Source organism: Notechis scutatus, chromosome 1, assembly GCF_049901735.1.
Source record: "Notechis scutatus isolate UNSWTSFEM ecotype Mainland chromosome 1, rNotScu1.2, whole genome shotgun sequence".
NCBI lineage: Eukaryota > Metazoa > Chordata > Lepidosauria > Squamata > Elapidae > Notechis > Notechis scutatus.
Window position 1 is genome coordinate 272822299 of NC_142009.1, and position 15674 is coordinate 272837972.

The following is a 15674-nucleotide window of genomic DNA, read 5'->3' on the forward strand; positions in this document are numbered from 1 at the left end:
TGGAAAATATCAGATTTGAACTCCAATATATCCGGGTGCCACCAGATTGAAGAAAGCTAAATTAGAGTCAAAAAGACAATGACAAGCTTCAGTGCAATCTTCAATGTAATTTTTTCCAGCACTCTTGAAATGCTTACATTTTCTAAATCTAACATGACATAGAGTAAGTGAAAATGTCATTGCCATTCTTTACTTATTAGTCATGATCTGTCCTGTGCAGTAACAGATGCATTTTTATATTACTCTGCCTTTGATATGTCACAGATTAACAGAATTTGAAGTATTATGTCCACATGTCCAAGAGATGTCAATTCAACCTTTGAAAAGGAAACCAATTGCAGGAATTAATTGAAATAGCAACTTGACAGTTCATCTGAAGCAAGAAGATGCTACCTAGGGCAGAGGTTGCCAACCTTTTGGACCTCAGTGACCACCAAACTCATAATTTTAAATCCCAGGGACCACTAACTGGTTCTGTGGGCATGGCCTAATTTGTGGGTGTGGCTTGGTGGTCATGTGACTGGCTGGGCATGGCTTGTATGTAAATATTATAAATATTTATTTAAAAAAGAGCAACTTTTACCCAAAATCAGGCAAAGCAGGCAGGCAGATTGAGTTGCTCACAGAATCATTCAGTGATCTATCTATCTGCCATCGGCTAGCTCAGTCTCTCAAATTTGCTTCCCATGAGTCTGCACTGAATAATAGAACCTTCAGTCCTAAGGGAGGTTTGGCTGTGCTTAAAAGCAGAGCCGAAGATCTAAAGACTAGCTAGAAAGCAAGAAATCCAGCCATTTCCTGCTTCCTAGCTAATCTAAATCTCTGGCACAGCAGAACAGATGATGGTCGGAAAAAAGGAAAAATAGCAATTTAGCAGGCAAGTTTGCCGGGTAAGGAGTGAGTGGGTGGAGAGGGTTCTCACGGGCCCTGTGGGCAGCGCAGCCTCTCTCTCTCTCTCTCTCTCTCCCTCCCTCTCTCTCAAAACTTTCTGACATGGTACTTAAAAAGATAAAATAAAATAAACCCTCTTTTGTATTCCTTTATTTCATCAAAACACAAATTACTTAGTAATACTGAGCATGGATTTATTTCAAATTCTTCTCTCTGTAATTATTATTTAAATCAAACCAGAACAGGTTTCTTATAATTCTGATTACATAAACTATTCTGTAAAAAGCCTGTGATGGTGAGAACAAAGAATTTCTCCCTTTGTTTTATAATTGCAAAATTCTACCAAGGAAGACATAAGCATTTTTTATGTCTTTGTGGGTTCTGCTTGCGGGGTGGAATCAGGACTGTTGGTTAGTTGTGGTCTGATATTAAAAGGTGTGCCAGGAAAGTCAGAAAGAGCAGGTCATGAAAACTGGTAGTGAATTATGCTAGTAACTGGCAGGAGAGGAAAAGATAGAAACCTTAAAGGAAGGCATTCCTAACCTTACACACAACTAAATTGCAATTAATTAAAGGTGGCAGTGATGATGGCCCCATCAAACTCTAACTTGGAAATCCTGCTCTTTGTAATGGGAGAGAATTTATATCGACTGCCAGATGCCTGCAATTTGGTAGATCAAATCTCACCAGGCTCAAAGTTGACTCATCCTTCCATCCTTCCAAAGTCAGTAAAATGAGGACCCAGATTGTTGGGGGTGGTATGCTGACTCTGTAAACTGCTTAGAGAGGGCTGTAAAGCAGTATATAAGTCTAAGTGCTATTGCTATTTAAACATATACTTAATTACAATAATTACAATTACAGCCATACAATAATGCTCCAAAAAGTCAACTAAATGTCAGCTAAAAAGTTAAAAATTGTCTTCTGAATTCCTGTTGGTACTTGGTTAATAAAGGCAAAATCAAGTCCTTGAGTCAAGTGGATGAAATGGCCAATGCAGGGAAAAATGAACAACTGATTTGGCTTCCCCAATCGACAGGGGCAGAGAAGTGCTTGCAAAGGGATGAAAGGAAGCACATCAAGCCTAACTAAATGAAAGCTCTCCACTGTGATCAGAAAGGAATATTGGCAAGCTAGGAGGCTGTTGAAAAAGGATTGCCAGAGCAATTATTGATAAAGCATCTATTATCCAAGACTTAATCCTGGATGAAAGTGCTGATCTGCTGTGGGCCACGGAGAGCTGGAATTAGTATAATTAATCTCTTAGATCTTTGTTTACCAGTCTAAGTTGTGCCACAGCAAGCTAGACCTAGAAGGCAGAGGAGAGGTCCATATACATTCCAACTAGATACTTTGTCCAGCAGTCTGCTAATCCTGAAACCATGCAGCTGCCTTTGAATAGAATAGAATGGAATGGAATAGAATGGAATGGAATGGAATAGAATAGAATAGAATAGAATAGAATAGAATAGAATAGAATAGAATAGAATAGAATAGAATACTTTATTGGCCAAGTGTGATTGGACACACAAGGAATTTGTCTTGGTGTAAATACTCTCAATATACATAAAGAAAAGGTACATTCATTAAGAATCAAGAATCATGAGGTACAACACTTAATGATAGTCATAGGGTACAATCAACAATCAAATCATACTAGGAAACAGTCAATATAAATCGTAAGGATACAAGCAACAAAGTTACAGTCCTACAATCACAAGTGGGAGGGGATGGGTGATAAGGAGTGATGAGAAGATTAACAGTAATAGTAGTGTACACTTTGTAAATAGTTGATCAGTGTTGAGGGAATTATTTGTTTAGCAGAGTGATGGCTTTCGGGAAAAAACTGTTCTTGTGTCTAGTTGTTCTGGTGTGCAGTGCTCTATAGCGTCGTTTTGAGGAAAGGAGTTGAAACAGTTTACGTCCGGGATGTGAGGGGTCTGTAAATATTTTCACAGCCCTCTTTTTGACTTGTGCAGTATACAGGTCCTCAATTGAAGGCAGGTGGGTAGTAATTGTTTTTTCTGCAGTCTTAATTATCCTCTGAAGTCTGTGTCTGTCCTGTTGGGTTGCAGAACCAAACCAGACAGTTATAGAGGTGCAGATGACAGACTCAATGATTCCTCTGTAGAACTGTGTCAGCAGCTCCTTGGGCAGTTTGAGCTTTCTGAATTGGCACAGAAAGAACATTCTTTGTTGTGCTTTTTTGATGATGTTTTTGATGTTAGGTGTCCATTTTAAGTCTTGAGATATGATAGAACCTAGAAACTTGAAGGTCTCTACTGTTGATTCTGTGTTGTCTAGTATTGTAAGAGATGGATGTATAGGAAGGTTTCTTCTAAAGTCTATCACCATTTCTATGGTTTTGAGTGTGTTCAGATCCAGATGGTTCCAGTTACACCACGAGGCCATCAATAAACAAATAATTCCCTCAACGTTGTCCAACTATTTGCTAAGTCTGCATTACTATTAATTTTCTCATCACTCCTTATCACCCATCCCCTTCCACTTGTGACTGTATGACTGTAACTTTGTTGCTTGTATCCTTACAATTTATATTGATTGTTTCCTGGTATGATTTGATTGCTTATTGTACCCTATGACTATTATTAAGTGTTGTACCTTATGATTCTTGACAAATATATCTTTTCTTTTTATGTACACTGAGAGCATATGCACCAAGACAAATTCCTTGTGTGTCTAATCACACTTGGCCAATAAATAATTCATTCATATAGAGCAGATAGGCTTCTAATCTATGAAAGACGTAGAGACACTGTGCTTGCAAGGCTATCATTCTAGCATCTGGAGAGTACTTTGTACTCCATTGCCTGCAGACTATGGAATGCCCTTCCTTAAGAGTTGTTTGATCTTCACTCTTTCACTACTTAGAAAAATATGCAAAGATACATACCTTTTGCTGGTCTTTTGGTATTTATTTTATTGTTTTAATATCTATGTTAAACTTTTCATATTGTTTATGCTCTTAAATTTTGCCAGCCATTTTTCCACACTTACCAATCAGGGAGGCAAACTACAAATTGAATAAATGAATTAAAACTGTCTTCAGCACTTGATTGAGAGTTTGAGAGATTTGATTTAGTGTTATGGCTAATCTATAAAGTGCTGGAGTAGAAAGTGGGAGACAGCTGTAGTTTTAATCCTTCCTTAGGCATGAAAACCAGCTGGCTGACTTTGGGCCAGTCCCTTTCTCCTAGCCTAATCCATTTCACAGAGTTGTTGTGGGTAAAATACAAGAGAGGAACATTATGTATGCCGCCTTTAGTGGTCCAAATAAAGGCAGAATATGAATCAAATAAATATCTAAATAAATAAATGTTCAAGGCAGCTTTCCTGATTTACTTAATTATAATTCCCATATGGGGAAGGTGTAATCCAACACAACTGGAGGGAAACTATATGATTGTAGAAGACCAACAATCAAAGCCATCTTTATTGTACCACTATCTCAAAGCTAGCAATGATTATTCCTAATTTGTTTACTCCAGATCTGTGGTGGAACCAATGGCTGAAAGGGTGGGGTGGGCTTTATGTGAATAAAGAGAAATTCCAATTTAGAGTTTGTTCAGAGAAGGAAATGTCTGAAATCAAACCCTTAGGTGTATATCTGCCATTTCCCAAGGGAAGGTAGATAGTCTGGCAAGATTCTTGTAATACAGGTGATCAACAACAGAGTATCTATTTGGGCCTATCCTTGAGTGATTCTAGTTGTTTGCACTTGACAAGATGCACAAGACTTACAATCTCAAACAAAGTGCAGAGATATCCAGGGGGAGTCGAGCAAATGCTAAAAGCGTGTCGTTGTATTTCAAATCCTGACCCTTTTGTAGAAGCATTGTGATCTGTTTTCCTTATTACCTTCTGGGAGAGGCAGAACATCTAGATTCAGTCACAGTTTTGTTCCATATAGTATCAACCTTGTGAACTCTCAGGTTTACTCTTTCCACTATGTATTCAAAATGGACAGTGATATATATGCTACATGAGAGCAGGCAACAGAATTTCATTTTTAATGTGTGACAGTGTGGTCACAATAAAAAAATGATAATAAAGGTTATCTCATCTCATCTCATTTTATCTCATCTTATCTTCTTATCCTGTCCCATCCCATCCCATCATCTCATCTTATCATCCTCTCTTATCTTGTACTGCACAAACATAGAATGGTGAGTCTTTCATCATTTGGATGAAAAGATCAGATCCTGCAGATGCTTTTGGAACGATATGCCATCATTCTGTGTTCCTCTTGCTGAGTCAGAATGACAAGGCTGAACTCACTCTTCTCGTCTGCCTATCATGTTCATCTGTGAAAAATGAACTTGTCACTACAAGTTCACCCTGGCATGTGGCAGGTCCCCTCAAGGGTGTGTAGAGAACACAGATGGGACCTCAGTTCCAACAACCCCCAGTTTTTTCTCTCCAGCTGAACCCCTTTCCTTGCATCGTGGCAAGGGTTCAGGTTCATGTTATTCTCAACAATGGCATTGGTTCTAAATGTTGAGGTGAAATCCTTGAAGTATGAACTCATTCCAAATGAAAGACAATATTTAGAATCTAGGCTGTAGACAAGAAAAGGACAGAGCAGAAACAGAGAAAAGGAAAAGGGGGAAGGGGAAAAATGACTTACCTTGAGTCAAGAGGAGTGCTATATAAAAAGAAATAAAAAAAAAGAAAAGGAAGGAAGAGACAAAGAGTTAATATTTTCTGCATAACAGGTTTATAAACATTTTATATATAACCGTGTTAAATAATAATGAGCTTGCTTGAAGTAAACAATGGCTTTTTGGTAGCCTCATGGTAGAAGCAGGTTTGAAAGCATGCGTGGGAGCCACAAAATGGAGATGAAGCTGTATCAAACAGGTGCAATTATAAGGGTTTCAGAGGTTCCCCTTTTCCCTCATGAACAAAGGTGCAGGCATGTAGGGTGGGAGGGACAGGACTTGGAGGTGAGGACTGTGGAAGCAATCAATATACAAATTTGCAACACAAGACCAGAATCTGGGGCACAGCTAGTGGCTTTTTTTGGTGGTGGTGGGGGGAGGTTGCCTTGAGTGAGTGTTGATGTCTGCCTGGATTAGTCCCTGCAGTTTTCTTGGCAGGATTTTGGGAAGTGATTTGCCCTTGACTTCTTCCTAGGACTGAAAGGAGCTACTGTCAAGGTCATGCACCTAGTTTTGTATCTAAGATGGGACTACAACCTATGGTCTTTAGGTTTATAGCCTGGTTCCTTGGTGCTTAGCTACTGGCACTTAGCTGCTGGCCTAGGGATTTCTACTATTTCTACTACTGTATTTAAAACTCTTTAAATTGGCTACACCTAAGGAAGTAACTTTGGTTTCAGTAAAAATTAATATGGAAATCAGACAGATGCAATGATTCATACTTGGAAATTAAATTGTATCACCCTAGCTGAATTACTGTCACTCAATGAGGAATGAAATTTCACTTTACCTATCTTGTATAACCTATTTTACCACCACTTCATGGGGCTATACAACTGGCTTCCAGTAACTCCTAGATAGCAACGAAGGGATAAAAAAAATCTCTAATTGATTGCTGCCATCTTGTGTTCATCCAGATTTTTTCAGTCAAGTTTTGGCAAATGTACTCATTTAGCAATAGTGTGAAGTTGAATCCTTGGTGCTCTCTGAGCTTGTTTGTTTTCTTGCAGATGTTTCATTATTCAGTAGTAACATCTTCAGTGCTAGAAGAGTGTGAGGTTTGCTTTTTATTTATATACAATAACTTGTCAAGTCTATGTTGGTGGGGATGTAGATTTCTCCTTGGTAGTTCCTTGATTAGGCTGTTGTTTACTGCTTGATTGTCTGGTGTTGCTTCTGGTATCAATCCCTGCTTATCTGGGTGTTGATTCATGGCAAGGAGGTGTTCTTATCTTTTTGTTTCTAGTTTTTTAATTGTATTTTTTAAAAGTTGTCTATATATGGTTTATCACTATGATTCTGTTCATGTTGATCTGTCTGAATACCAAGCTTTTAGGAATTCCCTAATTTAGCTTGGTCTAGTATGCTCACAGTTTCCCAGCTGAAACTATAGTTAAGTCTGTCCAAATTAAGGCATTTTATTGTGTCTTCTGATTGCTAGTTGATGTTCATGGATGTGTTCTGTTAGTCTTCTGCTTGTCTGTCCTAGAGAGTGGCTGTTATAGTCCTCACACTGTGTATTGTAGATGAACCCTGTTTTTTCTTCTTGGGCTAGTGGGTCTTTTGGTTTACTTAAGATATTTTGGAGAACTTTAGTTTATATACTACAGTGATGCCATGTGGTTGCAATAGTCTGTTGGTTCCTTCTGAAGTATGGGGAGTGCTATCCTTTTCATAGCTTATGATGGTTGCGCTGTAATAGGTTGAGTGATCAGGATTTTTTTTTTTATAAACTTAAGTGGATATTCATTTTGTTAGAAGATGTTGTATAGGTGGTGTTTCCTTTTTTGATGTTCTGGATAATTGCAGTGCATTTGTGCTCATCTGAATAATAGCAATAGCACTTAGGCTTATATAACGCTTTGCAGTACTTTACAGTCCTCTCTAAGCGGTTTACAGAGTCAGCATATTGCCCCCACAATTTGAACCCAGAAGGCTGAGTCAACCTTGAGATTTGAACTGCCAAATTGCAGGCAGCCGGCAGTCAGCAGAAGTAGCCTGCAGTACTGCATTCTAACCACTGCGCCACCAGGGCTCATAATGCTCTTACACAGCTTCTTTTGTTGGTATTTGGAAGTGGAACACTTGGTTAGTATCGGTAGGTTTTTTGATAAAGTTGTGCTTCTAATTTGCTACCGTTTCCTCTGCTGATGAGGATATCTATGAAGGGGAGCGTGTTGTTGTCTTCTTCTTCCCTTGTGACTTTTATTCCTTTGAAGACATTCTTTCATATTTCTTCTCTAGTTGTTCCTTTTTTATTATGACAAAGGTGTCATCTACAAAACAGATCCATACTTTGGGTTGTATGCATGAGAGTGCAATATTTTCTAGCCACTGCATTACAGTCTCTCCTAGGAATCCTGAGAGTAGTGATCCCATGGGTGTCCCTCAGATTTGTTGAATGCATGTAGTAAGATAAAGATGGATGGGACCCATGATGTATGATTCTGAGTATTTTGAACTTAGTGTATTTAGTTAGGTTGGGTATATTGTATAGTACAGTTACCATGGATTCTTTTGCTAGTTCTTGGTTTATGGATGTAAAGTGTTGTGACATTGAAGGAAACCATAATTTCATCTATTATTTGTTTTTTTTTAAAATTCTCTGGAGGCACTGTGGTAGGCAGTTGATATAATATTTTCTCCCCTCTGTGAGATGTCCAAACTTTTTTGTAAGTTCTTTACCTATATATTGGGATCCCTGGTTGGTCCAGCAGGGATCAAAGCCAGGACCCACAGCAGACAAACAATCAAGCAGTAAACAACAGCCTAATCAAGGAACTACCCAAGCTGAAAAGAACACTCCCACCAACAATGGCAGGACAAACTTTCTGTATATAATCAGAAAGTAAACCCCATAGCACTGAAGATGTTACCTAGCTGGGTAATGAAATGTTTTCAAGGAAACAACCAAGGTCGGAGAGCACCAAGAACTCCACAGTTCAACCCTGAGCTATAAATATTGTCTTCTATTGGTAGAAGTGAAGTTTCACTTATAACAGTTCCCAGACATGAATAAATTTTATAACAGGATAAGAATAATTGATGCCTTTCCCCATACCTATTGTGAAGACTTTTTAAAAGCTCCACTATGTAAGTTTCTGATCATTATACAGCTTTGAAGCAAAAGGGAATTTAAACAAATCTGTGTTTCTCCTGGCCCCTTGAGATCAAGACATACATATTGCTTTTAATTCTAAACTCTGAACTGTCAGTTTATGGTTTTGGCCTATGAAGGCTGATTACAGTAACTGGTTCATTCTAAATTAGCCAAAAAGCTTGATACTACTAACAAGAAACTTGAATACGAATCCTAAAAATCGCTTCTGCTGTTCTTTTCATTTCTATTTGCTAATTGATAGTATGCTTCTGTCAAGAATATTTTATTTGGAGTATTTTTAATTTTGATTATAAATGATCTTTTAAGTATTTGGATTTCAAATTAAATCTCATTGTACTATCTTCTATTTCATATATCTCAACACGACTCTTAGCATTTTATTTTCTAAGAATTAATTTCTTACATTTGTGCAATTATTTCTAAAGACAACCATCTTCACTTCTAAATTAACTCTGATTTGTACTCCTTTCTATATTTGCCTATGGTTTAGCAAGAAGAATGAAATATTACTTTGATTTTTAGAGAAGAATCTGGAGAAGTATCACCATTTGGAATTAAAAAAAATCTCATCTCAATAAAAATGAACCATCAGTGTGAAATAGGAGCTGAACTTTGTCCCTTTAGTTTTACAGATTTCTCCTATAATTTATCATCTAATTTCAAGGAAAAGAGAAAACCTAATCTATACCATACCATTTCACTTAAATACTATGTCAGTGAAATCCATACAGGCTGCATGACTTAACTGGCTTAGCCAATTGCAACTGAAGAATCTGACTGCTGCTTCGGGCTTAATAGAAGTTTATGAGTTGAGATGGGAAGCTCTGGAGAATAGCATTGCAAGGAACGGTTTTTAAAAATAAGCCTGAATCTCATCACGGTTGTTGACCTTGAATAAATGACGGCTTCTACTAACCATGCTGCATAGGTTTTCCACAGAAATACCTATTAAAGAAGGGGCCCAGTATTTAAAACCTAACAAGCAGGGGTGGGATTCAAATTTTTAACAACTGGTTCTGTGGGCTTGGCTTAGTTGGTGGGTGTGGCTTGGTGGTCATGTGACTGGGTGGACGTGGCTTGGTGGTCATGTTATTGGCTGGGCATGGCCAACTCAATATCACTCACATCGAGGCACGCATCTCCTAGCCTAGCCTCTCCTGGCTGTGGGGATGCTGCAACAGTCGTAAGTGTGAAAAATGGTCATAAGTCACTTTTTTCAGTACCATCGTAACTTTGAATGGTCACTCCACACAAGCAAAGTACCAGCAAAGGAGGGGAAAAAAACTCCAGAGAAGTTCCAGAGACAGGAAGTCTAGTCCTGCCAAGAATGTAATAAAGGTTCACGGAGAGGCAGTTTCTGTAAGCAACACCAGAATGTTTCCCTCTGCCTTCCTTACAGAATTAGGCCAGTAATTTCTTCTAACAACCAGTTCTCCGAACAGCTTAGAATGTTAACAACCGGTTCTAGCAAATAGGTGTGAACTGGTAGAATCCCACCCCTGCTAACAAGTATACCGAGTAAACAGAATTCGGAATTGTTAATGATACCCTTTTAAATACATTCACTTTTGTAGGGCTATTTAATAGTTGCTTAAGACAGCAGCAAAAGGCTATTTGAATAGTAACTGTGTTGGACTGTACCTTTAACACAGCAGGAGGAAATTCAGGATGGTACTACATTTGACAGGGCTATTTTCAAATATGAAATGAAGGGAGGGATGTCACATTTTCGCAGAAAAAATTAGAGGCAGTCCATCTAGTATGTTCCAGATTTTTTTGGACTTCAATTACTATTAGCCTGAACCAGCATAAGCAATGACAAGGAGATTCTTTAGAACATCTGGAAAACATTGGATCTGCCTCAGCTGGCACTCTATATCCTTCAAAACAGTTTATTGGGACATTTTTCTGCTTTCTAGCTCTGATATTGAAAAGCTGGGAGGGGGAAACACTCACTGAAGCAAATGACATGAGAAAAGCACCAGGGGTGAGTGTCAATTGTTCTTTGTTACACCTTCCTTTTATTATTATTTTCAATCCACAGCTTCTGGCATATATGAATAGAATGTACCTATGGAAGGAACTCTCTCTCCAACTCTTGCATCTTCTTCGTTTCAAAGCTGATTTTCTCCCCCCTGAGGTTTGGCTTGTGCTCCTTGCAACAAGTGTGGCCTCAAGAATAATAGATTTAAAACATTAAACTCCTGAAGGTCTGAGATCTCTGACTACCATTTGGGCTTCAGCCTATTAAAAGAGTGCTTATCTCTCTTTCACTTCTAATGTAATGCATGAATATTTGAAGAATTCTATGAACTAAGATTCAGGAATATAGAAAGGGATTTTAGCTTTTTATTGCGGACAGACATAGCTTACAGAAGCAGGAAAATGGCTTCCTTTGCTATCAGAAATAGCTCAGGCAGGGCAATTCAATTCCAGCTTATAATAGAGCTTATGAGTCCAAGCTTCTATTGGTGTCTATTAAAAACTGGCACATTCTTCTCGTCACTCATTAGTACATGTCTGTCCTAAAGTCACATCATTAAAGATGTGAGAAGACAAAACTGCACGAGACCCTAACAAGGCATGTAACATTAGCCTAGGGTAAGATGATCCAACATTTCTACAACTCATCAACTTCCTCTTTGGTTGCTTCAATTCCCTTACGCAGAATGCACATTGTTCACCGTTGGTGTGAGAGGAAGAAGCTTGGCCCTCAGAATCTCTTTAATGATAATGGTGTTTGTGTAATGATGGCACACATTTGTAAACTGCCCTGTTATGATACTTTCTCTGCCATTACCCACTTTCCTGGTATAGTGGACATCTGCTTATGCTTTTGGTATTCCATGAGGCTGTTTCAGCAAGTCTTTGAGATCTGAAATAGCTTCTCCTATACGGAAATAGTTTTGACCATGGTACTTCTCAGTGCTAACAGTTTGTTGTTGTTGTACTAATTCATACTGTTGTTATTGTTGCCATTATAATGTTTTTTTAAAAAAATATTTTTAATGATGAATAGATGAGGTAAGTAAACCTCTTGGAGCCATTTATAGTTTGGAATGGTGAATAACCCAGTAAATTAAAAACTGGCTCTACTGGGAAGGCACTTCCAGTGCTTACATATTTGTTACTGTAATTTTAATGCTTAAAAGTAATATATTATTTATTAAAGTTATTTTAACATCAATAAACTGCTGAAAGCCCACTAGGAGTGGGCGGATGATAAACTGCACAAATAAGCAAACAACCAAATCAAACCACTTCTAACCTCCGATTCCCTGATTCCAGTGAAACACCATCTCAATGGAATGCATAATATATAAAACACTCTTTTCAAATAGCATCAGCGCTTTCTCATGGTTAAAACGGCTTAAAACTCACATTAATGTGAATTGTTGGTAGATGTACAGAGATCACATGAACATTTCCAAGTAGCCATGATGTGGGCTGCTTGTAGGGGAGTGTTGGGATGAAAAAAAAAAGAGAAATTTGGAGTATAAAAGGATTTCAGAAAAAAAGATGAAAGTTTACAAATAAGGAATCTTCAGAGGAATCTAATTTGGGTTCTGAAAACCCAGCAAAGAATGGCTGGTAACAAACTTTCCAGCTCAAAAAGTAACTTTGGAACAATTGTTCTGTTTTGCCCCTTGAATGAAGTATAGTCTGGAATAAAACATAAAGTTAATGACAGAAGCAATAGCAGTATGCTGCTATTACGAATACTTAAGAGCTGTCATTTTCTTTGTTTTTCAAGAGTGTTAGCTGCATAGTTCTGTTATACCATTTTTCCTTGAAAAAACTAAAATAGAAAAACTAAATAATCTGAATATTTTGTACAATGCATATTATGAAGCATTCTTTACTGATCTACTTTTAATTTCTAAGCATTGTTATAGGCATCTTTTTAATGAGCTTTATTTGTTTTCATATTTTGTGAAGAAGAATAGAAAATATATGAAAGTCCACTAGATCTTTGTTAATGCGACCCATTAGAGAGAAGAACTGTTGCGTAAAGATTCTTGAAACATCCAAGGTCAGACACAAAATCTCTGGGATGCATTAAGTGGGTTAACAAACTAAGCAAAGGCAGCTGAAGACAGATTTCCCCAGACTTGTGGTCCTCCAGGCTTGTGGTTCTCAGACTTCTAGAATTTGCAGCCAGCACGGGTCTTCTGGTGAGTGGTTCAACACATTTGGAAGGCAGAAAATTAAGGTAGATTTCCTCAAAGCATGCTTTGACTTCCATCTTGGAAATTCTTTAGTGCTGACATGCCTGTATGTCCGGAATGGAACAACTCACCCCAGCGATCTTGCCACAGCCGATTGTGGGACAATTCAATATGGGATAACTGAAGAGTAGAATTGCAGCTAACTCCAGCTAACTTGGGGATGTCTAACTTGAGAAAGTTCAGACCTAAAGCAAGACAAGGTCTGCTGCAATTCATTTGTTCTTCTCTTGAGTTATCCTGGGTTGAATTGTCCATGTTGAGTTGGCTGCGGGGAGTTGTCCCTCAGTGAGTTGTCCAGGGTGAGTCGGCTGGGATGAGACGGCCAGGGAGACTTGTCTTAGACCCTGTATGTCTTTGCTGAAATACTGAGAAAGTACTTCCTAACATGAGTTCTATGAAGTTGTATTATAAAGTATTTGGTCTATTTGGAGATTCCTTTTTTGGCAGGGAATTAATTGCAAACATTCTTGGCTGTTACTGTTGGCAGCCCTTGTTAAATCTGACTCCAATATGTACATGTCTATATCCATATATTTTTATATAAAAATAAGCAGTAGGTAATATTAATTACAAAGCTGTAATTAATGAAGAGAATTTTAAAAAGACAGGAATCATTCTGCAAAGTTGGGGAGGAGCAAGCTGAAGAGGCAACCATGCAGTTTAACATATTCTTCTGAGAAAAGGACTTTCCATCTTGATATAAGAAAATGAGACATGATTACATCAAAAATATGACCAAAAAGGAACACGGGGGAGAAAGGAGAGCAAGTAGAAAGGGAAGGATCCAAACGCATGAAAGTTCAAAAGGAGGATCGTAAAGCTAAGCTCAAAAATGCAGAGATGGGACCGAAACAGGGTGAGAGCGAGAATATAGGAGGGAAAAGAGTAACACTTGGTCTGTGTAAAAATCAAAGAGGAAAAAGGCAGAAGAAAAAAGGTTGTTTTTGCAATCTGCATTTGCTTGGTTTCTTTTTTTTTTTTCAAAAAAAAAAAGAGGATCTCACACCTGATATTCCTCGTTCCATCCATTTCGGTTCACCAAGGACAATGAAGAAAGCCTCCTGCCTTTCGTATTCCTCCTCATCTACTATTTTAACCCTTATGGTCTTCCTGTAGGGACAACAAGAAAAAGATGGGTGTACAGTGGGTAGCTTGGTTGGGAACAAATTCAGCAGCAGCAGTCGACACTACTACCCCTACCACCACACCTTCTCACATGCAGCCTGCTTCTGCCACTGTCTTGGTGGTCTTTCACTTGCTTTCTAGGAGATATCAGTTGGAGCTGATCTTTAGATGAATTAGAGAACATTAGAGGAAGGAAGGAAGGACGGAAGGAGGAAAGGAGGGAAAGGCAAAGAGTGAGGAAGAGGAACCTGGTCTATAGTGATGGTTAGTGGAAGGTGACCTCTGCAGCACATTTAGTCAAATGTCACATGGTAATAACAGTTCATCAACTGGCTGAACTGTGGCTAATCCAGAACAGCCTACAGGTAGAGATGGGACAAGCATCTTTAGCATATTAGATAAAAAGCCAATTTTTCTCTGTCTTGAACAGTGGGTGGAGAGTGCAATAAGGCAGAATTAAAATATCCTTTTAACATACAGGCACACACATGCACAAACTCAGGCACAAAACAGCCAGGACTTTCCCATCTGGATCTTTTTCTCTGCAAAGGCAATTTGGTTTTTTCCCCCCCAAAATACCTGATACAGTAATTTTCTTTACTGAGAATTGATAATTCATTTTGGCTGACTGAACTGCTCAGCGCTTATGAAATTCAAAGTTATAAGGGTATGGGCAACATATAATACAACCTATGTGAGTATCATGCAATGACACAAAAGACACCCTTATAAAAATGAAGTTGAAATTCTATACCCATTTAGCTAGGAGTAAATCCTATTAAACTCAGCAGCGTTCACTTTTACATCAACATGCTTCAGAATCGCTCAGACACTTTATTTCTTCTTCTTTTCTTACCTATTTTTTTTAGTATATGAACATGAAGAATGACAAAGAATGAATACTAATGGTTTCCCATTTTCCTTAGAAGTTATATATTTATATTAATTGGGTTTCTGATTGAAACCCTGGACCAGTTCTAACAATCTCTGTTGTTATTTTCTCAAGGAATCCTAATTATTTCCTTCAATTTGTAGAAAGTGCTAGATCCTGATAAATGCCCGTAGCCTCAAAATGTTGAGAGTAGAAATACAACGTTGAATTAGCTTTTTCAGCCAAGCAAGAATCTGTATTAGCCACAACTCTCCCATATAACCTCCAGAACAATGAGAAATCTTGAATGTATTTTTAGGATTGTGATTCTCAGTTTTCACATTTAGTCACATGTTTAGATTGATTGGAGCCATTTTTTGATCAAATTACAGACAATGAAGAAGCATTTAAGGGAAAGAGATTTTGGCAAAAAACAAAAACCCAAAACTGTATGCATTCTATACATCTAGTCTTCTACTCACAGGCTATTCACAGCAGCCTCCATATCAATTGGCCATACAGACATCAGGCTAATATCAAAATAAATGTGTGATTCTGAAGGAGCATTCTTGGGTGGTTCAATGAAAAAACATTTTTTTGTTCCAACACTTTATGCAAAATGTCATAGCCTAAATTAGCCTTTGAATTAATCAAACAATTTGTAGGGTTGCAAAAAGTAGGTTGAGGACAGGCCATTTAGAGACAAGCAAGCGTGTTTATACACATGAGTATAAAAGGGTTTGCAATATTGATCA

General features: G+C 38.1%; 1 protein-coding gene across 4 annotated transcripts in view; it reads right to left on the reverse strand.

Moving 5' to 3' along the window:
- SLC8A3 (solute carrier family 8 member A3) overlaps positions 1-15674 on the reverse strand; it is a 244809-nt gene that overhangs the window by 20975 nt on the left and 208160 nt on the right. For 2 of the 4 annotated variants that reach the window (XM_087951530.1, XM_087951529.1), the window contains exon 4: positions 5540-5557. In XM_087951530.1, the coding sequence (XP_087807656.1) occupies positions 5540-5557 (18 nt within the window). Of the gene's footprint in view, positions 1-5539; positions 5558-13929; positions 14034-14131; positions 14211-15674 lie in introns of all 4 variants that reach the window. The other 2 variants (XM_087951531.1, XM_026671015.2) reach the window with 2 other exon arrangements.